Below are 27,655 nucleotides of genomic sequence, written 5' to 3'. Positions count from 1 at the left end.
GTTGTCATGAACAGTTTTTGCACTCAAGTTTCCATCAATGAAGAGTTATAACATCAACGAAACTGACTTCATGTTAAAACTGTTAATGTTATAGTCATGCTGTCTGTTGTTGCCCAGATGAGTCTGGGTTCCCTTTTGAGTCTGGTTCCTCTCGAGGTTTCTTCCTCATGTCATCTGAGGGAGTTTTTCCTCGCTCATTGGGGATAGATTAGGGATAAAATTCGCTCATGTTTTAAGTCATTCAAATTCTGTAAAGCTGCTTTGCAACAATGTTTATCATTAAAAGCGCTACACAAATAAACTTGACTTAACTGTAGTTCTACATTTGAGAATTATCATTCAAATAATTTTTTTAACGCCGTTTTGATCGGCTGAGCAAACTGCAAATAACTGCCGACAAATAATATTCTGCTCATGCGCATTACGTCGCACTTTTGCCAACATGGCTTGCTTCCCTAAACTGACAGACGAGTTGGCTTCTTTAATTGAAAGTCAAAACATGAAAAAACTTGTCGCGCAAACTTTTATAATCAGTATTTCAAATAGTAATAATTTTAATGATAAAACAATTATTGAATTCAGTTTTCACAAAACATCATGATTTGTTAGTGTCTCGCAAGCAATTACTTGCCGATGTCTTTGGCATCGCTTGCTCGCCACGAAGAAATCACGATATTTTTTCAACCTTGTCTGATAATTGCTTATTATTTGAGCCACATTCAGCTTTTACATTCGGGTTTCTGGTCTCCAAAGCACGTCCTTCTCAGCTTTGTTACTCTGCTGCTAAATGTGGAGTTTATGAGGTTGTTTATGGTTCATGTTGTTCAGTAGTTATGGTGAAGGGACAGTCATCACTAAGAGACCTCAAGCATAAAATATATCATTAAAATTTGGCAGTTAATTGAGGTTGCTCTAGTTTTGGGCTTTCTGATCCGATATTTATTTAATTATTTTAAATTCCATTCATTTGTCTTGTTTTTTTTTTGTTTTTTTTTTTAAATCCCCCGCTGGTCGAAAGGCCTGAAGGGGGATTATGTCGTGTGGATGTCCGTCCGTCCCTCCCTCCCAGGGTACTCACCTTCTGAAATCAACTCCTCTCACAATTTTTGGAGGAATTTCACGAAACTTGACAGGATTCTTTGTTATATGTCGGCAATATGCATATTGCAATTTCGTTCAATTCGGTCGCATTTTACCAGAGTGATGGCATAGTTGCCAGCGGGGGATATTGTGCTCTCAGAGCACTCTTGTTTTTTTTAAATTTGAATCTATTTTTATATATTTTATTTTATTCTTGGTCTCCTTACACACACTTTTGCGATTATATAAATTTCAGTACATTATTTTATCCTTGTGTATTCTTACATTACTTTTTATCTTTACTATTTTTTAAATTTGTAAACACAAACATCAACAGTTTATTACTTTGCCCAGGACGGAGTCCGCCAGGGGACAAGGTATTTTTTTTGGTGGTGTTTCCTTGTTTTTTTTGTTAGCAACATTACAGGAAAACGGCTGGACCAATCTTCATGAAACTTTCAGGATAGATGGGCATTGGTCTCAAATAGAACCGCCAACATTTTCAGAGTCATCTGGTCAAGGTCACCAAAATGGTGGAAATCGTTTTTGATGCAAATGGTGTCCCAAATCACTCCCTACTCCCTACATGGTGGACTATATAGTCAGGTCACCATTTTGTAGTGCTGTCCAAATGTATAGTAAGCATTATTACATCCTATATAGTGCACTCAAAGTATTTAACGATGCATCACGAGAAGTAGTACCGCGGCAAAGAAGTAGTTTAATCATTTTATCAATAAGCTCACTATATAGTCCTCTATATAGTAATTCCCTTTATAGTGAGTAGGGCGTAGTGAATGATTGATTTAGGACACGGCGTTTGTAACCAATCAGCACTTTATCAGGATAAAGTTCGATTAGCGGTTCTATTTCTTGATAAACTTCTGAACTAATCAGAACTACGAACAAAATAAGAGAAACCTTGTTATCACTTCGTAGTATCGGAAGATAATCAGCATATAAAAAGATAAACGAGATTCACCTCATGGTTCGCCAAGGCTACTGATTCGATATCAAGTGGTGCTTATTTTAAGAAAATTTTCGTTTTTGATTATCACAGCTTTTGTTTGGTCCTTCTGAAAGGTCAAATAAGTTTTGTAAGTTTTTTTTTTTAAAAGCTTTTTGGCAGATATTTAGAGTCTTTACACTACATTTCAGGGGCTTAGCTAGGATTTTTCAGGGGGGGGGGGGTGTCACACACTGACCAGCAGCCTGAGTACATACCGGCAGGTTTGTAAATGAAAAAATACATTGAATAAGTTTGAGAAAGGGGCGGCACAGTGGTGTAGTGGTTAGCGCTGTCGCCTCACAGCAAGAAGGTCCTGGGTTCGAGCCCCGGGGCCGGCGAGGGCCTTTCTGTGCGGAGTTTGCATGTTCTCCCCGTGTCCGCGTGGGTTTCCTCCGGGTGCTCCGGTTTCCCCCACAGTCCAAAGACATGCAGGTTAGGTTAACTGGTGACTCTAAATTGACCGTAGGTGTGAGTGTGAATGATTGTCTGTGTCTATGTGTCAGCCCTGTGATGACCTGGCGACTTGTCCAGGGTGTACCCCGCTTTTCGCCCGTAGTCAGCTGGGATAGGCTCCAGCTTGCCTGCGACCCTGTAGAAGGATAAAGCGGCTAGAGATAATGAGATGAGATGAGAAGTTTGAGAAAATAACGCGGTCTTTGCATCATTCTTTCATCTCATGTTGCGAGCTGTTGAGATGTTGGACAATGATTAAGCCAAATCAGCTTTATCCGGCAGTGTATGGATAGCGGCTCGACATCTTACCCTAGTCAACCGATGCAGATCTCTCTATTCTTGTTGTCTTACTGCTCATCGGCCAAAATGTTTCAAAGTAAAAGGCGTCATGGATGACGAATGTCAAAGATGTCAACGATCTTGTCAATGTCGATCGCTCTGCCATAGTATATTCTTCCACGTTTTCTTGATGTTGTGTTCTAGAAACGGCACTAAAACTTAGCTTCGAAGCCACAAAATGCAACTTTGATGGGGAAAAAATATATAATAAATTGCTTACCTCTCTTCACGTCAAAAGAAGGAGGAAAGTTTTGCTTGTTTTGACATGACGAATTATTAACACAACTTGTAATTCGCAACTAAAAAGACTGCAGCTACACTGGCAGCTTGACCATGCTTTCTAGTGCGATCGTGTTGCACTTGCGCAGAGCTGGGTTTTCGCGCCCAAACCACAGGAAGTCCATACAAGATTATAGAAATCTTAATGAGGCCGAGGTGACAATCTAGTTAGAAAAATTACAGTGGGTGCTTTTCTAATATTCTTATGCAACTATTGAACAATGTACAGTCCGACAAAGAGGCCCCTGCACTTAAACAAAATGTTCTCATTAGTATTAGTGACCTTGAAAGAACAGAGACCACACTTGAGATTGAATCAGTTGTTAGAACACTAAAATAAATACTACCAGGCGAGGTTTGTTGTGCCTGGCAATGTGTTATTGTTGTGGTAGTCCCACACTGACATGCACCTTAAGTCCAATATGTTTCTACTCTTCGAATTTAATTGAAATAATACATACTTGCCAACCCTCCAGATTTCGGCGGGAGGCTCCTGATTTTAGCCTCCGTCTCCCGCCTCCCGATTGTATTTGTTAAAAACTGGATAATCTCCCGGTTTTGGGAAATCCCTACCGCCAAGTTAAAAATACTCCCGATTATGTCCAACCAGAATCGTATGAGAAACACTGCTGACGTCAACTGATTTTTAACCAATCAACGAACAGAACGACAGTCACTTCCGTAATGTAGGATTCACCCAGGCTGTCCGACATTTTTTACAAGCAGTCATTCATCATGGCCACTAAACCCAATACCAAGCGGCAAAAATATGAATGCAAATACCAGGTTGCATGGGAGAATGAATTTCCATGGATAAGCAAATGTTCGACCAGCCAGACCAATGCATTTTGCAAGGTAAGCGATTCACTGACCGCACAGGTCAAAGTTTAGAAGTCTGTATGTTTACATCCGGGTCTTGCGAATTTATTTCAGTTGGAAAATGTTTAACGCTGGGTCGGGTGGCCGTAACTATCGAATTTGTTTGATGAGTGTATTTGAATAGTGTGGTCGTGTCTTAGTGCTATTTTGAATTTATGTTTGAAAGTTTACAAGTGAATTATCTGGAAAGTGATTGATTTTGATAGAGTTTTGAGGTTTTAAGTGAAAGATTACTAGTGAGTGTATTTTGGTTGTACTAAAATTTTGCATTCGAGTGAATTTCTTTGCGGAGTATATTTTGATAGTATGGTAGTATTTATAGTGCCATTTTAAAATTTTGTTTGAAAACTTTCAGTCAAAGTTTGCAAATGAGCAAATTCCTCTGATGCATTCCGATAGCATTTGGATAGGATTTCTAGTGCTTTTTAAAAATTGTTGGAAAGTGTTTAGTGAGAGAGATGTGTTTTAGTAGTACTGAGACAGTGCAGTATTTATTTAATTGAGTTGTTACTATTTTGGTCAAATCTTATTAAAATGTTATTTAATTTATATATGATATTATAGGGGCGGCACGGTGGTGTAGTGGTTAGCGCTGTCGCCTCACAGCAAGAAGGTCCGGGTTCGAGCACCGTGGCCGGCGAGGGCCTTTCTGTGCGGAGTTTGCATGTTCTCCCCGTGTCCGCATGGGTTTCCTCCGGGTGCTCCGGTTTCCCCCACAGTCCAAAGACATGCAGGCTAGGTTAACTGGTGACTCTAAATTGACCGTAGGTGTGAATGAAAGTGTGAATGGTTGTCTGTCTCTATGTGTCAGCCCTGTGATGACCTGGCGACTTGTCTAGGGAAATGAGATTATAGTTCTCTGTATTTTTACATGAGCTTACAGAAGGAAAACACATTTGATGCAATCCAATAATACTTTCATTCACTGTGACTATTTATATACCTACACTAGGCAGCACAGTGATGCAGTGGTTAGCACGGTTGCTTCACAGCAAGAAGGTTCTGGGTTCGAACCCAGCGGTTGGCAAGGGCCTTTCTGCGTGGAGTTTGTACGTTCTCCCCGTGTCTGCGTGGGTTTCCTCCGGGTGCTCCGGTTTCCCCCACAGCCCAAAGACATGCGGTTAGGTTAATATGGGACGGCCTTGGGCTGAGGTGCCCTTGAGCAAGGCACCTAACTCCCAACTGCTCCCTGGGCGCTGTTAGCATGGCTGCCCACTGCTCTGGGTATGTGTGTGCATGTGTGTTCACTGCTTCAGATGGGTTAAATGCAGAGAGGAAATTTCACAAGTGTGTGATGAATAAAGTTCTTCTAAAGCATCACTTGTGTTATTTTCTGTGGGTCTCTGTATGGATACAATATTCAGGCACGAGATTTTTCAGCTAAAAATCTGATTTAAGACTTCCCCTTCATTGTTATTATATTAAAATTCAAGACAAGAGTATTATTTCAGATTTTTCACTCTGAGCTCTCTCATGCCTGATACATGAATCCCATAACCTATAGTAACTGATAGAACAATATCAACAATTCAAAAACTCTTTAATTGTATAAATTTCAAATGGTTTGCAATTAATTGGGATCCACTGTTTTTATCGTTTCAACCGCGCATCAGACCCTCATCCAATTGAAAATATTGTTCACGCACTTTTCTCCCCATGAGAATTTTGAAAAGTTGGCAAGTATGATGATGAAGATGATTTGTAAGGAAACGCTTCACTCGTCTTTCCCACAGTCACATCCTGATCTGACAGAAATTAATTGAACTGGTCATGTGACAAACATGGCTCTTTCTCCTTTATGACCTGATGATTCAGCTGTTTTGATGACTGTTGTGAATTAATTCGCGATAAAAAGAAAGTATTATGTATATTTTATGATGATACCGTTTCAAAATACAGCATTTTATCATTTTGTACATACTAAGCTTGGATTATTATTATTATTATTATTATTATTATTATTAATAAACAGACCCAGTTTTGGACATTTCTGGGGCCAAATACTTGCCCTAGTTCAGAAGATAAAGTATCCATCTGTTGAATTAGCAGAAAACCTGATTCAATAGCTACATCTAGATGTACACATTTTTTTTACATTCGAAAATGAATTCATACCGATTAGTGGTTCTGAATGTACTGTTTACATGAAAGCAATCAGATAGACGTGTGTTTCTATCCCAAGCATACAATCAGAATAGAATGACTGACATGCGTGCAATCCCACACAGCTGGATTAGTGTTTCTTTTATCTATTTTGTTTAAGCAACAATTGGAGAAGAAACCTGTGTTGAAGTGCTGAACAGGAGAAGGCGAGCACAGGATATTTGTCCATACCTTTGCTGCCTATTGCTGGGTTTTAGTCACGTGAATTTTCTTAGCGGTTTTACCGGAAGTGAAATAGCTGGTGGTCTAAACGGCTGGCGTAGTGCAAACAACTAGCGATAACTTATCAGAGTATGCTTGTAATCTAGAAGCCACTGCTCGCTTTAGATATATTCAGCAGATTGCTATGTGCAATGGAATCGACCCCTACAGTCTGGGAAAGAAGGATTTGTCATACGATCTCGAAAACGACCCTTCAGTCGAGTTCCCCGACATCTCGAACTATCTGGTGTTGCAGACGTCCTTCTACACCGCAAAACATGAAAGCGTGGAAGAGTATGGAGGCTTACAACTTTTTTGTATGTGACTGGGTAAAGGACCTTGGTATCAAGTTGCTACCCAACGAATCCTGTATTGTTTTTGCCCGTGAAAGTATTTTTTATTTTTTTAAGCTTTTTGTTTACGTCTTTACACCGAGACGCTGCAAGTTGAAGTGTAAACAAACAGTTCACTTGATTCTCACTTGTATTGGCTCTTATATCTCAGGTAAATCATTCACAAAGATCATCAGAAACCCCTTTAAAGACCTGGATCTTAGTTAAACAAGATGGTGAAGTGATCACGGCGCATTGTAACTGTACGGCTGGGGAAGAATTTTGTTGCAACCTTCATGCATATGGACTTTGTGAGGAGTAAACAAAGAAATTTAAGAAAGTACCATAAAATAATGACACATAACAAGAAAAGTACTTGGAAAACACTAATGCCATAGCTGAGAGGGAGATACAAACCTTTCACCAAGTGATCACTGCAAACTCCAGCGTGCTTCGACTCGGCTCCCTTCGATTTCAGTCAGAGGTTCAAAAGCCACCTTTCTTGACGTCTTTTTGTGAAATCTTGTGTTTGTTCACCCTTTTTTATTAGTTCACGGGGAACCATGAAGAAACTTATCAGTTTCATGGTTTGATTGATTCGAACAACCTAAACCAACGCAAGTGCAAGGCATTTTTCATGTGAGCAGTGCACCTTCTCCGTACAAACGCTTTGTCAACTGAGCTTTGGTAGACCACCAGCTAAAGTTTTGAATAACTAATGAGGCGGATGTAAATGAGGCCATAAACTAATAGAAAATCAATAAGCTCAGCTGATTTTCATGGAATCTGCCAAGGCTCATTCAGAAGATCCCAAAGGGGTGCTAACAATCCAAGTGTCAATTTCGTTCCCGTATGCAGCAGTGGTTAGACCAGTCTCGATATGGAATCACATTTTGAAAAGAATTCTGATAGTGATTGGGATTCTTATATGTCGGCTGAGGGGGCAGATGATTATCAAGGATATTCTGGAGTAACTGGTTATTTTTTCGAGCCCCCAAGATGAGAAACTGTCAGTTCACAGTCTTCTTCTGTAGCGTGTGTGAGATGCAGAAAGAGAGAGAGAGATGTGCAGAACACAGTGGTTACCTTTCATCATGTTTTCCTGAACAAAACTAAAAACAAATAGAGTCTTGCAATATTGCAATCTGAGAACATTTAATACATTTCAGTTAATAATTAATGATCTCTGCAAGGATGTCTGCAACACCAGATAGTTCGAGATGTCGGGGGACGTGACTGAAGGGTAGTTTTCGAGATCGCATGACAAATCCTTCTTTCCCAGACTGTAGGGGTCGATTCCGTTGCACACAGCAATCTTCTGAATATATCTAAAGCGAGCACTGGCTTCTAGATTATGAGCGTACTCTGATATGTTATGACTAGTTGTTTGCACTACATCAGCCGTTTAGACCACCAGCTATTTCACTTCCGGTAAAACCACTACTAAAAGTCACGTGACTGACACCCAGCAATTAGTAGCCCAAAGCCTTAAAGTGCATATCCTGGACCAAATTCATTTTTTTTATATGAAAGAATGTCCCTTTACATACTCATCCAGAAGGGTAATTTTGCACAAGGTCATCTGTCTACAGCAGAAAAAAATAAAATAACAAAATGCGTCTGGAAAAATCCCAAGGGAGTCTGGAGCAAGATTCGTGACGTCACCTGCGGAAGTGTCAGCAGGCTACGAGAGCTTGCACAGTTTCAGTAGCCTGGGCCCGCCCATCCTAAGTGTGATGCAACATGGGGGGCTGTTGCGAACTTAGTCTGGCAAGGCAAGCTATCTCCAGCTCTTCCAAGCTCCTGAAAAATCAACTTTGAGCCAATCAACTTTGAGCATCTCCAACGGCCCTGGGTAGAGGCGTGTTCAAGGCAGTGACATAGTAGAACTGCGACCGGAAGCCATAGATTGTTTACAGAATCTATACCGGAAGCACTTCATTCACTAGAAACATTACGAACATGGAGCAGCGGCAAGCCTTTGACACAGCGGTGATTGCTGTATTGAAAGCATTCAACGGGAAGTTCTCATTGAAAACGGAGCAAAGAGCAGCCCTGGAGGTATTTATTGAAGGAAGGACGTTTTCGCCTTGCTCCCGACTGGCTTCGGTAAGAGTTTAATCTACCAGTTAGCCCCCAGTTTCCGTCGCGTCACATCCGTCAGAGGAAAGAGTGATGTGATTGGTTTAAGCTTCGTCACAGCCTTTTCTGGCTTCGACCAGTAGCAAACTGAGGCATTTCAGGGAGGCAGGTCAACCACGCGCTTTGGGAAGCGGTTGGGCTTAATATCTATGCCAGACCAATGCTCGCAGAGCTTTGAAGTTACGTTAGCCAGACTACAGTTTCAGTGCACAGCCTGTGTAGACCAAGTTTAGCAGCTAGCGATTTTGCATTGAAATATGGAATTGTCACCTGGGCACAATGTGGGAAACAATGAGTACTAATCCCATCAAGATTGGTGTTGCTACACCCTCCTACGATACATCTGTTAACCATTTTAATAATTATGTGATAACGTTGAAGAAATTTGCAGAAAACCACCAGGTCGTTTTCTCATAAAAAAACCAGTGCTGACGTAGGATTCAGAGGGAGGCGTCCCGCACGCGACGTCATGAAAATCAATGTTTCCTGAGAAATCCAAATGCAAAGTTTTTTCAGAGGCGGACCAATTCGCCTCAAATAGCTTGATTTTCAACTGAATTTTTTGGTATTGCTCAAGGTAAAAGAATTGCACAAAATGCAAAATATGACAGATATTTGACCAAAGTTTAATATAAAATAGGAGAATTACATTGATCTTGCTCCTGAATTTACCCGCGATATGCACATTAAGCACTAAGCTACTACTTTGTGGTGATTTAGAAGTTCAGTCTCATCTTGGCAGATAAATTACATTTATAGCAAGGGAAACTATAAATGTCAGGAACTTATTGGGTGGCCTTTGCTGGATTGCCTTATAATGACAACCACTCAACCGCACCCCCCTACACACTTCTAACAATTACCCACCAAAGACAAGGTCCTAATTTTGTCTCTCATTTAGGATCTAACACCAAACTTCAAATTACCACCAGCCGCTTGCTTTCACATTTACCCCTCTTCCCCATCCTTATGTGACCTTGCTGCTATAATTATACAGTTGTGTAAAACTTTTACAGAGAGGAACAAATAAAATGAATTCATGTTCATCTTCTAAAACAAAATCTTTCTGAAATACTGACATGCACGAAATCTGCGCACGAATATTAATATTTATAACCGTTAATGCCGCCAAAGTTTTTGTGAATTCTGTCCACTTGGTGGCCATTTTGCCAAGATCAGGCTTCTGTCTACTTGAATTACAGATAAAGCAATGTAAGTACTGATTAGGCTGGGAATAAAATAACATGGGGGGGAGAACCCACACTTATTTTTCCAAGTTGCCAACATAGCAAAGCACCCCATTTCTGTGCATGAGTCAGTGTAAGAATTTATAACCCTAAATCAGAAAAGGTTGAGACGGTATGGAGAATGCAAATAAAAAAAAGAAAGCAGTGATTTCTAAATTTACTTTGACTTGTATTTCATTGCAGACAGTATGAACCCAAGATATTTCGTGTTTTGTTGGTCAACTTCATTTCATTTGTTAATATACATCCATTCCTGCGTTTCAGGTCTGCAACACATTCCAAAAGAGGTTGGGATGCGGGCAACTTAGGGCTAGTAATGAGGTAAATCAATTAAATAATGATGTGATTTGAAACCGGTGATGTCAGCAGGTGTTTGTAATCATGATTTGGTACAAAAGCAGTATCCAGGAAAGGCCTAGTCTTTGAGGAGCAAAGATGGGCCAAAGATCTCCACTTTGTCAACAAATGCATGAGAAAATTATTGAAATGTTTAAAATCAGTGTTGCTCAAAGAAGTATCGGAAGGGATTTAGATATTTCACCCTCTATGGTGCATGATATTAAAAGAATCTGGAGGAATTTTGATGAGTATAGGGCAAGTGTGCAAGCCTAAGTTGAACACCCGTGATCGCCGATCTCTCAGATGGCACTGCATCAAGAACCATCGTTCATCTATAGCTGAAATAACCACATGGGCTCGGGATTACTTTGACAAACCTTTTTCAAGCACTACATTATGGAGTTACAGCCACAAATTCTAGTTAAAACTTTACTGTGCAAAAAGGAAGCCATATGTTAACTGTATCCAGAAGCATTGTCGACTTCTCTGGGCTCAGGAGCATCTGGGATGGACCATCACACAGTGGAAATGTGTACTGGGTTCAGAAAAAATCACTATTCCAGGTCTGTCCCCAATAGAGAATGTGTGGCAAATTGTGAAATAAAAAATATGACAACGATGACCCTGTACTGTTGCGCAACTTAAAACCTGTTTGCTGGAAGCATGGGACAAAATAACACCTGAAACATGTCATCACTTGGTGTCTTCAGTCCCTAAACATCTTTCAAGTGTTGTGAGAAGGAATGGCAACATTCCAAAATGCTAAAAGTTTTACCATCTCATCTCATTATCTCTAGCCGCTTTATCCTGTTCTTTATCCTGTTCTTATCCTGGAGCCTATCCCAGCTGACTACGGGTGAAAGGCGGGGTACACCCTGGACAAGTCGCCAGGTCATCACAGGGCCGACACATAGACACAGACAACCATTCACACTCACATTCACACCTACGGTCAATTTAGAGTCACCAGTTAACCTAACCTGCATGTCTTTGGACTGTGGGGGAAACCGGAGCACCCGGAAGAAACCCACGCGGACGCAGGGAGAACATGCAAACTCCGCACAGAAAGGCCCTCGCCAGACACGGGGCTCGAACCCGGACCTTCTTGCTGTGAGGTGACAGCGCTAACCACTACACCACCGTGCCGCCCTGGAAAAAAAAATATGAGGAAAAAAATTCAAGCAATGTTCTGCTGTGATGTTTTGAATGCAGTACAGGTCAAAGATTATTTACAAATCGTTATTTTCAGTATTAATTTCAACACACCATCCCACCTTTTTCTGATTTGGGGTTGTAATAGGTTCAGCATTTTCCAGTAATGTCTTACCCAATAAGATGATTGGCTCTTTTTATTGGAGAAGTGGGACTTGTATAACAAGCATTCTCATTTGTATTTTAAAACAGTCAGCTGTTTCGACTCAAAGTGAGGATGGTTTTAGTAGATGGGTAAATAACAAGGGCAAGGAAACATTACATGAACTGAAACTAACAAGGAAATGAAACTGCGGTTTATAAAAATAAATAAATTTTGCATAAATATATGGGCCAGACATGTGATGTCTTTTTTTTTTAAGCCAAAGTCAGAAAATTATTAATATGCACAAATATTGTCATTCTACTCTTCTGTGCATTTAAGAAAAAAACAAGCTCACCTGTGAGCTACTGCTCACTTACATATTCCCCCGCTCTCGCTTATATTAGAATGCAAGAAATCGAAGAAATAGGACACTTATTATGAATGTTGACTTCAACAAATAACCTGGAAACAAGTGAGTAAAGAGCCGTGTTCTCCCCAGGGATTTCAAACAGGATCCTGGTAAACTGTCATTTTGAAACAGCATTTTGCTTCTTGAAATGGCGTCAAAATCCACCCTATATGTTTCGTAAATACATTGTCAGTAAATAGGAAGTCGATGTGCAACAGACCTGAAAACGGTATACACGGTACAGAACCCCAAGCTGAAGCGTGGCACCAAATATCAAGCAGTTGTGATTTGTAGTTGCTGAGAAAGATGTTATGAAAATTTTGTAAATCCACCCTATAGGTTTCATAAATACATTGTCAGTAAACAGGAAGTCGATGTGTGGCAGACCTGAAAACGGTATACACAGTATAGAACCCCAAGCTGAAGTTTGGTACCAAGTAGCTATGATTTGTGGTTGCTGAGAAAAAATGTGTTTTGGACAAAACGGAAATATGGTGATACGGACGGACAGACAGAGGTAAATAAACCAGTATTTAACCCCCCCTTCCTTTTTTTGGAGTGGGGGTATTTAAAAAAACCAAGCAAACAAAAAAACCCACAAAACCCCAGCATATCCAAGTAAAATTCTAAATAAAAGCACTGTATAAGGAGTGATTTTAAAGCACATAAAAGTCACAAAAACTGAACTAATCTGTGGCATATGATTATGGAATATAACATAACAGAAGAATAAATATGATAATATGAAACACAGAAAATTGTTTCCTTCATTTGTTGTTTTTTAAAAAAAAATTAAGATTTCTTTATTTCTAGAATTGATAAAATTCCACATTGGATTTAATAGGAAGAAATAACACGATGGCACTGACATGACTTCTCTCAGGGTCACCAAAGACTTAAAATGCATCTCAGAAGATCCAATAAAGTAAATTAATTATTCACCCTATAAAATATAGCAGTATGAATTTACAGTATTATGATTGATGATTTGTCTACTGCACCTTCAATGTATAATATTTGCATTCAGATACATGGGACAAAATTCAACTACGAGTTTATCTTAATTAAAATCATAAGCAAGTGTAGGTTCATTTAAAAAAAAAAACACACACACACACACACACACACAGCCACGTTATGTGGTTTACTTCAGCCTGTTTCAACAAGTCCTTTACTCCGTGATGTATTAGTCTAGATTTGTCTATTTTCAGTGTCTGAATCAAGCATGAAAGAAAAAAGTTCCTCTTCATTTATTCCTTTGCCATGCTAAGATTTTTCTAACAGTATAATCTTTTCATTTTCTGACCTGTTCTTCAGCAAGAGTAGGGGAAGAGAGAATACTGACTCCACTCTGCTACATTGCTCTGGTGATATCCAGACGGATGGATGCTGTGCTCTGACATCAGGTGATGTGGGTGCGGATAGGGGTGTGGCTGAGGGTACGGTGTGGCTGAGCTCGAGTATTGCCCTGCTAAAGCTCCACTCCAGTGGCCTAAAGGCTGCTCCATGTTATAATGACCGTACAGAGATATTCCTGGCCTGACTTTGGAGCACCCTCTGATGTTGGTGGTCATGGAGAAGTCCAGCGCTTTCCTCTGAGAAGGACCCAGACTCATGGATGGCAGAGTTCTTGAGAGCTCCTGCTCAGGAACAGTGGCCATGTCAGTAGATCTGGTCTCAAATCTGCGACAGTCAGTTTGGGGATCTGTGCAGGAGGTTGAGGACATTCTCCCAATCTCCTGAGATCTACAGGGATACCATGAACAAGAATTAAACAAAATATCTAAAATGGGGGACTCTGTGAGGTGCTGTTTAGTAAACTGTAAATATACAGAGTCACAGGGTGCTGTGATGAAGCAAAGTTACTCTTACCACCCTGATTATTTTCCTATAAACAGCATGCTTTATTCCTCTTATACCGCAGCAATTTGTCAACAGTTGCCATTGGCAAATTGCTAGGGATATGTCACAGGACTCATGAGTTTATAGTTACGTTTAATATTCTGGAGTGTTACAGCAACTATAAATGAATCCCTTCTAAAGTTATTCCTTTTGCTCACTCTCTTGAAGTTAATAAGACTAAAACTGCATCTTGTCATGTTTCATCTGGCACAGAACCTCACCTGGTCCCTTAACACCAGCTCCATAGTCAAGAAAGCCCAGCAGCGCCTCTACTTCCTACAGAGGCTGAGGAAAACCCATCTCCGATCACACATCCTCACTATATTCTCCAGAGGGACTATTGAGAGCATTCTGAGCAGCTGCATCACGGTCTGGTTTGGGAATTGCACCGTTTCAGATCGCAAGACCCTACAGCGGATAGTGAGGACAGCTGAGAGGATCATCGGAGTCTCTCTTCCCTCCATGGTGGCTGGCATGGAAGCTGGTGGCTTCCCTTTACACCACACACTGCATCTGGGAAGCCACCAGCATCGTGGCCGACACCACACACACCCCTCTCACAATCTCTTCACCCTCTTGCCATCTGGAAAAAGGCACCGAAGCATTCGGGCCTTCACAGCCAGACTCTAACAGTTTCTTCCCACGTGCTATCAGACTCCTCAACTCTGAGGGACTGGACTGATTCTGACAGACTGTTGATCACACCACTCACACTGCAGTCTTTGCACAGTGGAAAATCATGCACTATTGCCTTACAGTGTTTACAATGTCTCTCGTGCACACAAAGATTATGTTTATGTATTTCCTTTCATATACTACCTCAATATGCACACTCAACTCTGCACCTTATGATGCTTGTGTCATTTATTGTGTCGTTTACTGTCTGCAGTGTTGCACTTGTAGAATTGTAGTCCTGTGAGGTTTAATGTAGCACCATGGGCCTGGAGAAACGTTTCATTTTAACTGTGTACTGTACCAACTGTATATGGTTGAAATGACAAAAAAAAACCTTGACCTTAACAAGAAACTGCAGAGTGTAAACTCCTCTGTCCTGAAGACCTGGGGGAGGTTTCCCAATAACGTTGCCCTTTAGAGCTAAAGAGAGAGTTGAGAGACTCTTTTAAAGCAGATATGCAGAACCTTTATTTTTAAATAAATTTCTGAGTGGATAGTATCTCCAGCCTTGACTCTTGTATGCTGCATAAATGGGAATAAAAAAATATATTTTTGAGAGTTAAAATCGACCACAAAGTTGGCATTCGAGTTGCCCCGCTGAGCCAGCCAGCGCTGAGTGCATGACGTCACAGTGGTAACCGGTTTTAAGGCTGAGGCCTTTGACAGCAATAGACCAAAGTCATATAAATAAAAATTTATGGTGAAAGTAATAAATACCATTACCGACTTGCTCAACTAAGACTGATTTGACTTCACTGATTGTGGGTTGACTCTCATTAAAACAGGATAGGTGTTATAACTTATGCAGCATACATGTTCATGCATGCATTTTCACTGCTAAAACGTAAAACATTAATTAAATAATCAGATGAACTGAGACGGGCGGCACGGTGGTGTAGTGGTTAGCGCTGTCGCCTCACAGCAAGAAGGTCCGGGTTCGAGCCCCGTGGCCGGCGAGGGCCTTTCTGTGTGGAGTTTGCATGTTCTCCCCGTGTCCGCGTGGGTTTCCTCCAGGTGCTCCGGTTTCCCCCACAGTCCAAAGACATGCAGGTTAGGTTAACTGGTGACTCTAAATTGACCGTAGGTGTGAATGTGAGTGTGAATGGTTGTCTATGTGTCAGCCCTGTGATGACCTGGCGACTTGTCCAGGGTGTACCCTGCCTTTCGCCCGTAGTCAGCTGGGATAGGCTCCAGCTTGCCTGCGACCCTGTAGAAGGATAAAGCGGCTAGAGATAAAGAGATGAAATGAGATGAACTGAGACAGTCACATTCTGAAGCAAATTAAATAATCTTATACCGGTAACTTAAACACACAATACAAGTTACATGTATTAATCTAAATGCAGGTAAACAACGAGTGTTGTTGTTTTTGTTGTTTTATATCCAAATGAGAGTCGGAGCTTACCCATCTGTGTTCTCGCTTCTTGAAGGCCGACCTTGTGGCCGACTGTTTTGAAACAATCTGACTTTCAGTTGTTTGTTCAGTTCTCCATTCATTCACTTCTTCCATGTAAGGGCGAGATATTGCTGCTGACGCAAGCATATCCAGTGGAGAAATTAGACGGCTGGTCCACTCATTCTCCATTTTCTCCATACTGAGTTCTCCGCCATTACTGCTTGGCTCAGGCAATTACTAAAACCCAGGACTGGATGGGGCGTCACTGGTTTTAGCAACAACTGCGGCGAGGTCACTGCCTGAGCGATAATATGTCCTGTTCCATCCCAGGTTTTAGCAACAACCCTCAGCTCACACTCCAGGAGAACTGGTGCAACTGAACTTACTTTCCTTTTCTTGTAGTTTTCTTTTCCTTTAATTGTTGGTACTGCACCCTCTTTCAATACGGGCTTATAGCCAACGCTCCTCAACAGATCAGAGGTCTCGTATGAGTCCTCAGTAAAATGTGCAGAGCAGAGGAGAGACCACTTCATAGGCACCCAATGTGTCCCTGAACTCCTCACAAAATGCGTCCAAATCTTTGCAGTTTGAACATTCTTGGACTATGAATGCAGCATAAATCCACCTTCTGTCATGTTGCTGCACCTGCCAGCAACACATCTATGTGGCATAGCGATAAATTAGCTCAAAATGGAGGATCGGAGTTGTAGTTAGCTCTGTTTTAGTATAGCGGAAATGGCGATGAGACCGATAGACTTCCTGCTGTGACATCCTGCTCAGACCGCTACCTATATGAATCGTTTTAATCATAAAAATGACTATATTAGATTTATTGTTCACACTTGAAACTATTCCTATGCCATTCTCGAAGTTTCAAGGCATTTATAAACAAAAAGTGAGGCCATGGTTCTCCGTATCTTCTTTAAGCAATGAATGTTGTCTCTGTACATGGTTTTCCCGAACTCGCTCATAAGGAGGAGTCTAAAGAGCAACAGGACGAAGAGCATATTTGCAATGCACGTCCCCCATATAGGCATTAGTAGTTGCTAAAGGCAATCGTACTGTCGTTGCTGAAGGCATTAGTAGTTGCTAAATCCAGTTGATGAGGTCACATGGCGTTTGTTTTTAACCAAAGTCTAATGAAATAAATCTCATCTCCTCTCATTATCTGTAGCCGCTTTATCCTGTTCTACAGGGTCGCAGGCAAGCTGGAGCCTATCCCAGCTGACTACGGGCAAAAGGCGGGGTACACCCTGGACAAGTCGCCAGGTCATCACAGGGCTGACACATAGACACAGACAACCATTCACACCTACGGTCAATTTAGAGTCACCAGTTAACCTAACCTGCATGTCTTTGGACTGTGGGGGAAACCAGAGCACCCGGAGGAAACCCACGTGGACACAGCGAGAACATGCAAACTCCACACAGAAAGGCCCTCGCCGGCCACGGGGCTCGAACCCGGACCCTCTTGCTGTGAGGCGACAGCGCTAACCACTACACCACCGTGCCGCCCCTAATGAAATATAAAGTGTTTAAAATAAGATAATATATAGTATCATCTAGAACAGACCTGGGCATTTTACGGCCCGCGGGCCACATCCGGCCCTTTTGGTTCATTCTGACCGGCCCGCATAAGTTTAATGAGAAATTACAAAATAAACGTATTTTCTAATTTTACCTCATGCATGGACTGAATGTGCATTGCTTTTATTTTGAAGTTGTGTTCAACAAAAACACAATGCACGCGACATGAAAATGACATGAAATCCCACGAAACCTAATCCCGCGATAACTACTTCCGTAATTTGTCCAGACCAACCACAAACTTGTACGTCATCCTTCAAACGGTCCAGCCAATCACATCGTGTGACGTCACCAGCAGGCGCCGGAGCCAATCTCCGGTGAAAAGCACCAAATGAGGTGATTAAACTACAAATGTGGGCATCATTATTATAATATGATGTATCTTGCTTGATATTTGGAGTAGAAAGACAATATTGTGATGTCTTTATTGTGTTTTGGGGTGAATGTGACTGAAAAAAAAATGGTATAAATGTTCACATTTTGTTAACCATTGTTTTGGGAAATTTGATTGAATAAATCACATTTTTTGTAAGGCAACCTCGTTTTTTCCATACTCTTACCAGTCTTAGCAGCTTGTAAAAACAATGTTATTTATTGCTTTATATAAAGAAATACAATTAATATTATGCAGAATTTAGTTCAGCCTTTTGGTCCAGCCCTCCACAAAATTTTCTGTTTCTCATGTGGCCCCATGGAAAAAATAATTGCCCACCCCTGATCTAGAAGTATTACATATATAAATGTGGTAATACGATAAGATAGCCTTTTATTATCCCACAAGGGGAAACTTACATTGTTACAACAGAAAAATATATCAAGAGAAAAAGATAAGGTGGCAGCACGGTGGTGTAGTGGTTAGCGCTGTCGCCTCACAGCAAGAAGGTCCGAGTTCGAGCCCCGTGGCCGGCGAGGGCCTTTCTGTGCGGAGTTTGCATGTTCTCCCCGTGTCCGCGTGGGTTTCCTCCGGGTGCTCCGGTTTCCCCCACAGTCCAAAGACATGCAGGTTAGGTTAACTGGTGACTCTAAATTGACCGTAGGTGTGAATGTGAATGGTTGTCTGTGTCTATGTGTCAGCCCTGTGATGACCTGGCGACTTGTCCAGGGTATACCCCGCCTTTCCCCCGTAGTTAGCTGGGATAGGCTCCAGCTTGCCTGCGACCCTGTAGAACAGGATAAAGCGGCTAGAGATAATGAGAAGATAAGGCAGTGAACGAGTAGTGCAAAAGTACTAAGTATACAAAAAAGGATATATATAAGAAATAAACTACAAATTTAGATAAAAAATGAACAAATTTGCATAAATTAACAGGTTTGCAGATATACAGTTAACATAAGTGTGTTACAAAGGTGGAATTGCCGGTGTAAGTATTGCACAGATAGTATAACCAGTATTACCCAGGTAGTATTGCACAAGTAAGTAGGTACAGTGGGGCAAAAAAGTATTTAGTCAGCCACCAATTGTGCAAGTTCTCCCACTTAAAAAGATGAGAGAAGCCTGTAATTTTCATCATAGGTACACTTCAACTATGAGAGACAGAATGGGGGGAAAGAATCCAGGAAATCACATTGTAGGATTTTTAATGAATTGATTGGTAAATTGCTCGGTAAAATAAGTATTTGGTCACCTACAAACAAGCAAGATTTCTGGCTCTCACAGACCTGTAACTTCTTCTTTAAGAGGCTCCTCTGTCCTCCACTCGTTACCTGTATTAATGGCACCTGTTTGAACTCGTTATCAGTATAAAAGTCACCTGTCCACAACGTCAAACAGTCACACTCCAAACTCCACTATGGCCAAGACCAAAGAGCTGTCAAAGGAAACCAGAAACAAAATTGTAGACCTGCACCAGGCTGGGAAGACTGAATCTGCAATAGATAAGCAGCTTGGTGTGAAGAAATCAACTGTGGGAGCAATCATTAGAAAATGGAAGACATACAAGACCACTGATAATCTCCCTCGATCTGGGGCTCCACGCAAGATCTCACCCCATGGGGTCAAAATGATCACAAGAACGGTGAGCAAAAATCCCAGAACCACACGGTGGGGACCTAGTGAATGACCTGCAGAGAGCTGGGACCAAAGTAACAAAGGCTACCATCCGTAACACACTATGCCGCCAGGGACTCAAATCCTGCAGTGCCAGACGTGTCCCCCTGCTTAAGCCAGTACATGTCCAGGCCCGTCTGAAGTTTGCGAGAGAGCATTTGGATGATCCAGAAGAGGATTGGGAGAATGTCATATGGTCAGATGAAACCAAAATAGAACTTTTGGTAAAAACTCAACTTGTTGTGTTTGGAGGAGAAAGAATGCTGCGTTGCATCCAAAGAACACCATACCTACTGTGAAGCATGGGGGTGGAAACATCATGCTCTGGGGCTGTTTTTCTGCAAAGGGACCAGGACGACTGATCCGTGTAAAGGAAAGAATGAATGGGGCCATGTGTCGTGAGATTTTGAGTGAAAACCTCCTTCTATCAGCAAGGGCATTGAAGACTAAACGTGGCTGGGTCTTTCAGCATGACAATGATCCCAAACACACCGCCTGGGCAACGAAGGAGTGGCTTCGTAAGAAGCATTTCAAGGTCCTGGAGTGGCCTAGCCAGTCTCCAGATCTCAATCCCATAGAAAATCTTTGGAGGGAGTTGAAAGTCCGTGTTGCCCAGCAACAGCCCCAAAACATCAGTGCTCTAGAGGAGATCTGCATGGAGGAATGGGCCAAAATACCAGCAACAGTGTGTGAAAACCTTGTGAAGACTTACAGAAAACGTTTGACCTCTGTCATTGCCAACAAAGGGTATATAACAAAGTATTGAGATGAACTTTTGTTATTGACCAAATACTTATTTTCCACCATAATTTGCAAATAAATTCTTTAAAAATCAGATAATGTGATTTTCTGGATTTTTTTTTCTCATTTTGTCTCTCATAGTTGAGGTATACCTATGGTGAAAATTACAGGCCTCTCTCATCTTTTTAAGTGGGAGAACTTGCACAATTGGTGACTGACTAAATACTTTTTTGCCCCACTGTATATTGCACAAGAGCCATTTTAACCATGTGTAGCTAGCACATATGTTAATTAATTCATGAAACTATTTCACATTTTTGCCAATTTCTATATATTAGGTAAATATATAATAATTATATATAAAATAATTATATATATTTAATTCTATATATAATAATTTTAAATATTCTATATATAATAATTAGGTAAATATGTTCCCTGTGCCCGCTCATTTCACTGTTACACTCCCCCGGATCATGCAGTCATGATTATTTCAACTGTTATCCACAGTGCCAAGTGGGGAATGGTCTCCCTTATAAGTGTGTGTGTGTGTGTGTGTGTGTGTGCAGAGAGAGAGAGAGATTTTGATCTGTGTGTATTGTGTACTGTGAGGGAAATTTAATGGACGAACATTATTATTCTCTGTGTTTCTGTATGTTGAGCTAAAGTGGCTTAGTTACTGAGAAGAGATGTTTTTCCACATGCTGTAATCGCCTTTCTGTGGCCTTGGTGATCAGCAGGGTGCCTGAGTTCTCCATAACTACGCATCTGCCTGCACGTACCAAAGCATGCCAGGTGCACTCATTAGCAAAACTTCATAGAAAATCTTGAGCCAATCACGTGAAGACACAAGCAGTGAGCGAATGCCTTTAGAGTATAATAGATACAGCCACTAAAACACAACTCAGAGTGCGCGTACTCTCGGCATCATCAGAAGTGGTGGCTTCTTCTATTCTTCTCTTTCCTTTCCTATTTTATATATCTGTTTATATGATCTACTATAATAAATAACTGAAAAGACAACTACTAAGCGTTCTGAAGTGTTTATTAGAAATTTCCATTACAATTTGGCGTCCCTGGGTGGGCCCTATGCGTCTGATCCTCAGACGATGAAACACTCCCAAGGCTACGGTGCGGAGCTGAGAACTCGGACGAGAGACCGGACCGTCAGGGCTCACCGAACCAGTAAGTGATAACTTTGCATTCTTGTGTAAAGAAATTAGTGGAAACAGTATTTAAAGAATGATACAAGAAATGGACAGAGATTTGTCCTAGTATTTAAATAATTATATAAGAGATGGACAGAGATTGTCCCAGTCAAGGAAGACTGATATAAGAGATGGACAGAAGTTTGTCCGAGCCCAGGAGGACTGCTAAGCTGTGGTACCATCAATATGTTTGCAGACAATGGATATAACACAATTTTGAGACAATAAACCACGAGTAGTTTATTGGGTTGTGTAAGAGAATTATCCGCCTAAGTGATGACTGGGCAATCGCTCGCCTACTTGAGGAGGGGAAGTACAGGTGCGTGTTTCGACGGATTCACGTTCAGCGATTCATAGGAATTGAATCTTGCTCCCTTTGTTCTGTGTGAACAACTGGCCCGTCAGAGGAACGGGATAGAGAGGTTCGATTGCGAAAACGCAAAGACACACCGGTGTGCACGCAAAATATTGATGAATTAACAGAGTACTGTCCTCCTCCAAAATCTAAAACAGAGAAACAGATTTTGTACCCATGCACAAGTTGTCTTTGAGGTTGTTGTGCTAAATGATACCTGCTTTAATTTAAGGCAAATGTCAGATAAATTGTTTACTAATAAGAACACACCTAAAGGATTATTGTGTCGCATTTTTGGACATAGTCCAACTTGCTCTTCTTGTGATCCTGAAAAAACTCAGCCATTGTTGTCATAACCTATTGATATAACAGTGTACAATGAGGAACAGAAACAGTAAGTTAGGGAAAGAAAAGAAAAAGCAAGTGTGAGGCTACATGTGCTATAATAAGAATTGGATGTTTCTATGACAGCCCAAACATCCAGTTTATGAAAATCTCGTATGGCGAGGATTATTTGGCACAGTTTGATATATGGGTAAAGGACTTAGGATTCCCTGAGAAGGGCAGTTTTAGTCCCAGGCAGATAGGACAGTTAGAAGAAAAGTTGAAACAGAAGGAAAAAGAAGAGTATGTAGATAATGTTAAGTTCTTAGGGGACTGGAGGGCGTTTTCTGCATGGAAAGAAGAAACACTTAAGAGAGAGTACAAAAGAGAGAAACGACAGGCAGGGCTCTCACCCTCTTCTCAGTGTTTGAAATTTCAGATGGACCCTGACCTGGAGTCTGCCCCACCACCCTGACACACTGCCTCCTCAGCAAGGCGAAGCATCATTCCCACAAGCACCTCACCCACAGAGAAGGGGGAGAAGTCAAGACAAAGAAAAAAAAAAAAATACTGAGCCTCTGGAATCTCTCCCAGCCTAACAGCCACTTCCAGCATCAACGCCTCTCAGCGCTTCTCCATCACACAAGAGATCCAGTCTTGCATATGGCGACAGAAGAGACACCCTCCTGGACCTGACCACATGCTCACCAGCGGGTCCACAAGGTCGTAACCTAAAGTCTGAAGTCCTTCATCTTCCAATGATGGAAGTGGCTGGAGCTGACGGCGTACTTTTAGTCCACAGACCCTGGACGACAGCTGACATGAAGGAAAGCATGGCTTCTCTTCCCAATGTGAGAGAGGTAGGAGGAAAGAGATTTGGTAACAAACTGTTGATGTTTTGCAGAGAATTCCAACCAACCACCCATGAACTTCGCTGCCTAATCATGACGAAGATGGGTATAGATTGGAACAAGGTTTCCAAAGAGTGGCCGGAAGCTGACCAGTGAGCGACTACACCAGACTGGAACGCGGCTGGCAATGGTGAGTATAGAGATACCATCACTGCTCTCTGTGCTCGTCTGGACAGTGCTTTCCCTTGAACATAGACATTACTAAGATCAGTATGTGTAAGCAAGAAGATGGTGAAGTGGTGTCAGCGTTTCTCGCCCATCTCACCGCCGCGCATGAGAAAAAAAAAAAAAAACACAGTGGCCTGACCAGACCCATGAACCTGGCTGCAGTGGAGGGCACTCCTGAGCCTCACCAAGATCGAGCAGTATGCTGTGCATGCAGAAAGCTGCTGAAAGAAAAGGAGAAGACAAAGTCAACACAAAGAGACCAAGACCTACACGCCACCGCTCTTACTCTTCTCCAGACTGCTCAGCCTGGACCTAGAGGAAGAGGTCGAGGTAGGGGCCGAGACAGGGCGACCTGGGGTGACTCGTCCTGGATAAAAGGTGCAACCTGCTACAACTACAATCAGAAGGGACACATTGCTCAAGATTGTCTCCACAGTAGCAGGCAGAGGCCCTGTGAGGAGTACAGCAAAGCAGACTGACGGACGGACTCTGGGAATGGGCCCCACACAGAGAACAGGGGAGGTAACACACGCACACCTGATGATACACATACACATAGACAGTAGCATTCACATAACGTTAAACACATTAGTAGCAGCACCTGCATGCAACAGCAAGACTACACAGAAACGCCTGATACACCAGTCCAGATAGATACACCTGAAGTTGCATTAAGTTTGTTAAAATACACAACTACTCCCTTTTCTAAACTCCCTTGTATGCCCCTCACTGTGTGTGGGCATGTGTTAACTTTTTTAGTAGATTCTGGAGCAGCACACTCAGTGATACAACATGGGGTACTTCCAGTAGACCCACCGCTCAGCTCAAATTAAATTCAGACGATGGGCATCTCAGGACGACCTGTAACCGAAACTTTCTCAGTCAACCTCCCGTGTTAAAGTGAGGGAGTAATAGTTACGTCCCACTCATTTCTCATCTCACATACATGTCCAGTAAATTTGTTAGCACGTGATTTAATGTGCAAATTAGGAGTAAATCTCACGTCCACTCCAGATGGACTAACTATTGAAGTAAGTGAAACGTGCGGTGTGCAGTATGGGTTTGGAAGCCCTCTGTATGTGTATGTCTGGCGGCTCTGCTCAGATCAACTCACACAAACTCCCAAACACCTTGTACAGCTCGCATACTTGAACACCTCATCAGTTGACACAGATTATATGAAAAGAGGAAGATTTGCATTGTACAGCACATGTTCACCAAGGGCAAGATGTAGAGTTTGAAAAGACTTGGTTTGCAGACTCCCAAGCACGTGAAAGATTGACCCTCAAAACTACATATTGGTCTAAACATTATTGTGCTGTGCAGGTTCATTTTACTCGTTGTCCGAACAGCTGCATCAATGTTCATCGCAGTGTTCTCAAACATGTTATACGCGGCCTCGTGTCAGAGGACTCTGAGGTCGACTGCTGCCAGCATGACTTCTTTGACATCGTTAATTCTATACCCCATGTCTCATTAGCAAAGCCACGAGCCGCCCATTGGAAAGACGTGGGGGAGTGGGTCAAGAAGTGCGCAGCCAATGGCAATGAATGGTCCCAAACAGAGGACCCTAGTGTGTTGTTTTGCCAAAAGCTTGGGGTCTACAAACAAAGTCATGCTATGTGTGTGTATGTTAAGCGCAGCGTAATATTAGCCACTGATGACTGGGATCCTGGGGACCCCGGCCATAGTGGCCTGTTTGTCTCTGTTTCCACAGATATAACTCCAGCAGAGGTGCACCCCAAATTGGTGGGAGTTCCAAATTCCATTTGGGCGAAGGGTAAACATGATATAGGCCTAATAAAGAATGCTGAACCAGTGGTGATCACCCCCAAATCAGATTTCAGGCCTAGACAGACCCAATACCCACTCAAACCAGAAGCAATCGCAGGTATAAAACCGGTCTTTGATTCGTTGTTGAAGGCAGATGTAATTGTCCCTTGCCAGGACTCTCCAGTGCGCACTCCTATTTTTTCCAGTTAAGAAGGCAAGAAAACCGTCCCAGCCCGATGAGTGGAGGTTTGTCCAAGATCTGCAAGCAGTCAATGTTGCGGATGTCCCGCGCACGCCTGACGTCCCTAAAAAGCGCTCTGCAGACCACACCCACGCTGGGACTGCCTGACCCCAATAAACCATTTGTTCAAACTGTAGATGAAAAGAAGGGTTTCATGACCTCTGTTCTTTTGCAGAAACACGGGGATAGATTGAGACCTGTAGCTTACTTCTCCAGCAGGCTGGATCCAGTGGCGGCTGGACTTCCTGTTTGCCTGTGTGCAGTTGCTGCAGCTGAAAAGGCGGTAACTGCCTCCAGAAATATTGCGGGGTATTCTAACCTCACCCTTTTGGTCCCACATGCTGTCTCCCTGCTTCTGTTGGAGAAAAAGATGTCACATTTGTCAGCACAGACATGGTTGAAGTATAACACTGTCATACTTGATATGCCTAACATCATTGTGAAACATTGTACTGTTCTGAATTCTGCCTCTCTTCTCCCTACAGAGAATGATGGAGAGCCACATGACTGTGTTGCTTTCACTAATGATTTTTGTTCCCCCAGGGCAGACTTAAAGAGCGACCCTTTGGAAAATCCAGACATGGTCCTCTATGTGGATGGTTCAGCCTCCAGAGACGGGAAAGAACAAAGTAGGGTTTGCCGTAGTCTCAGATCACGAGGTCCTCAAGGCGTCGTGCCTGCCCTCAAACCTGTCGGCGCAGGCCGCATTGCTCTGTGCCCTCACTGAGGCATGCGAATTGGCGGCAGGGCAATCTGTCAATATTTTTATGGACAGAAGGTATGCATTTGGCGTTGTGCATGATTTTGGCACCATTTGGAAACAGAAATTCTCACTAGCACAGGATCTCCCACTGCACATCATAAACTGGTCTCTGAGTTGTTGGATGCTATTCTACTCCCTAGAGCCATTGCTGTGTGTAAGTGTGCTGCCCATACTAACAATACTGATCTTGTGTCTCAAGAAAATGCCAAGGCGGACGCGGCAGCTAAGTGTGCAGCCTCAACTTCCAGTTCACCCTCTAACCTTGCTTTTCCTCAGGTTTCTACCCCCTGTTTACAGCTAGCGGACCTTCAGAGCACTGCCACTCAGGACGAGAGACGAGTCCACGGTGGAATGGCCCAGTCCAGGTCCTGCTCACGACCCCAACGGCAGTGAAGGTCACGGGCAGAGTGACGTGGATCCACACTAGCCACTGCAGGAGGGTTCCTGAACCGGCTGAGCAGGAGGGAAAAGAAGGCCTAAGTGACTCAGACGCTGACTAAAGCTTGTGAGGAAGAAAGGCATCACTACATGGAACAGTGCGAGTATCACATCAATCACGCATGCACCCTCAATAGGGAAGAGTATTTCAGTGTCTAGCTGATAGACAAGTCTTAGGGTTTCGAGTTTCCTCCAAGTACCGGTGAGGTGGGACGAGGGCTGATAGGGCGTGCCCGCCCTCTGAGTACCAATACATGTCAAGAAGGGCAAAGGTTAACTTGGAGACATAGTTAACATAAAATGAAGGGGGTAAATCATTATAAGCTAGGTCCAGTCGTGGGCCTGAGCATCCTGATCCTGCTGGGGCTCACGGGAGGTCTGTGTGGTGGTCGATACAGGGAACCCAGGCTGACACAGAGTCAAAGATTTAGTGGATGGAAGACTCTGATTCCATCCACCATACCGGTCCTGGGTTTAGTGATTGTGATGCTATGTTTGCTCCCTGTTTTCTGTCAATGTTGTACGTCTGTGTTTCAGAGGCAGCTGACAAATACTGGTTACCAGATGGGAAAATAGACTCAGACGACTTGCCTGACTGGCCTCCAAAACCCACACGAAGACTACAACCCACCATTCGATGACATCAGCACAGCTGACATGAAACTAGTCCTGACTTAAACCACTTTCATTATGATTGTTTCCTGTTCTATTATTCCTGATCTATGCATATGGCTTGCTAGCATTCATTTAAGACGTCTATGTCTTATAAAAAATAGCCTTAGCATTATCCCTGTACACTCAATGACGTGTTAAATCGAATCTCTCTGAGAACTCCTGTCACTGAAACTGTGTACAGTTCTTTCCTTTTAGCAATTATTATCCTGTAGGATAAAAAGGGGGGAGAATGTGAGGGAAATTTAATGGACGAACATTATTATTCTCTGTGTTTCTGTATGT

The 27,655-nt window shown here is 42.4% G+C and overlaps 2 protein-coding genes across 3 annotated transcripts in view; one reads left to right on the top strand and one right to left on the bottom strand.

Moving 5' to 3' along the window:
* rpl17 (ribosomal protein L17) overlaps positions 1-27,655 on the top strand; it is a 234,897-nt gene that overhangs the window by 28,806 nt on the left and 178,436 nt on the right. The window lies entirely within an intron of this gene.
* The window catches only part of LOC132895402 (T-box-containing protein TBX6L-like), a 52,804-nt gene that overhangs the window by 17,664 nt on the left and 7,485 nt on the right, over positions 1-27,655 (bottom strand). The window contains exon 6 of one of the 2 annotated variants that reach the window (XM_060935974.1): positions 13,137-13,915. The exons of the other annotated variant lie outside the window; for it this stretch is intronic. Within the exon in view, the coding sequence (XP_060791957.1) occupies positions 13,483-13,915 (433 nt within the window). The 3' untranslated portion in view covers positions 13,137-13,482. Of the gene's footprint in view, positions 1-13,136; positions 13,916-27,655 lie in introns of those variants that run through there. 2 annotated transcript variants of the gene reach the window in all.

This window comes from Neoarius graeffei, chromosome 12 (genome assembly GCF_027579695.1).
Source record: "Neoarius graeffei isolate fNeoGra1 chromosome 12, fNeoGra1.pri, whole genome shotgun sequence".
Lineage (NCBI taxonomy): Eukaryota > Metazoa > Chordata > Actinopteri > Siluriformes > Ariidae > Neoarius > Neoarius graeffei.
This window is presented reverse-complemented; position numbering and strand designations above follow the sequence as displayed.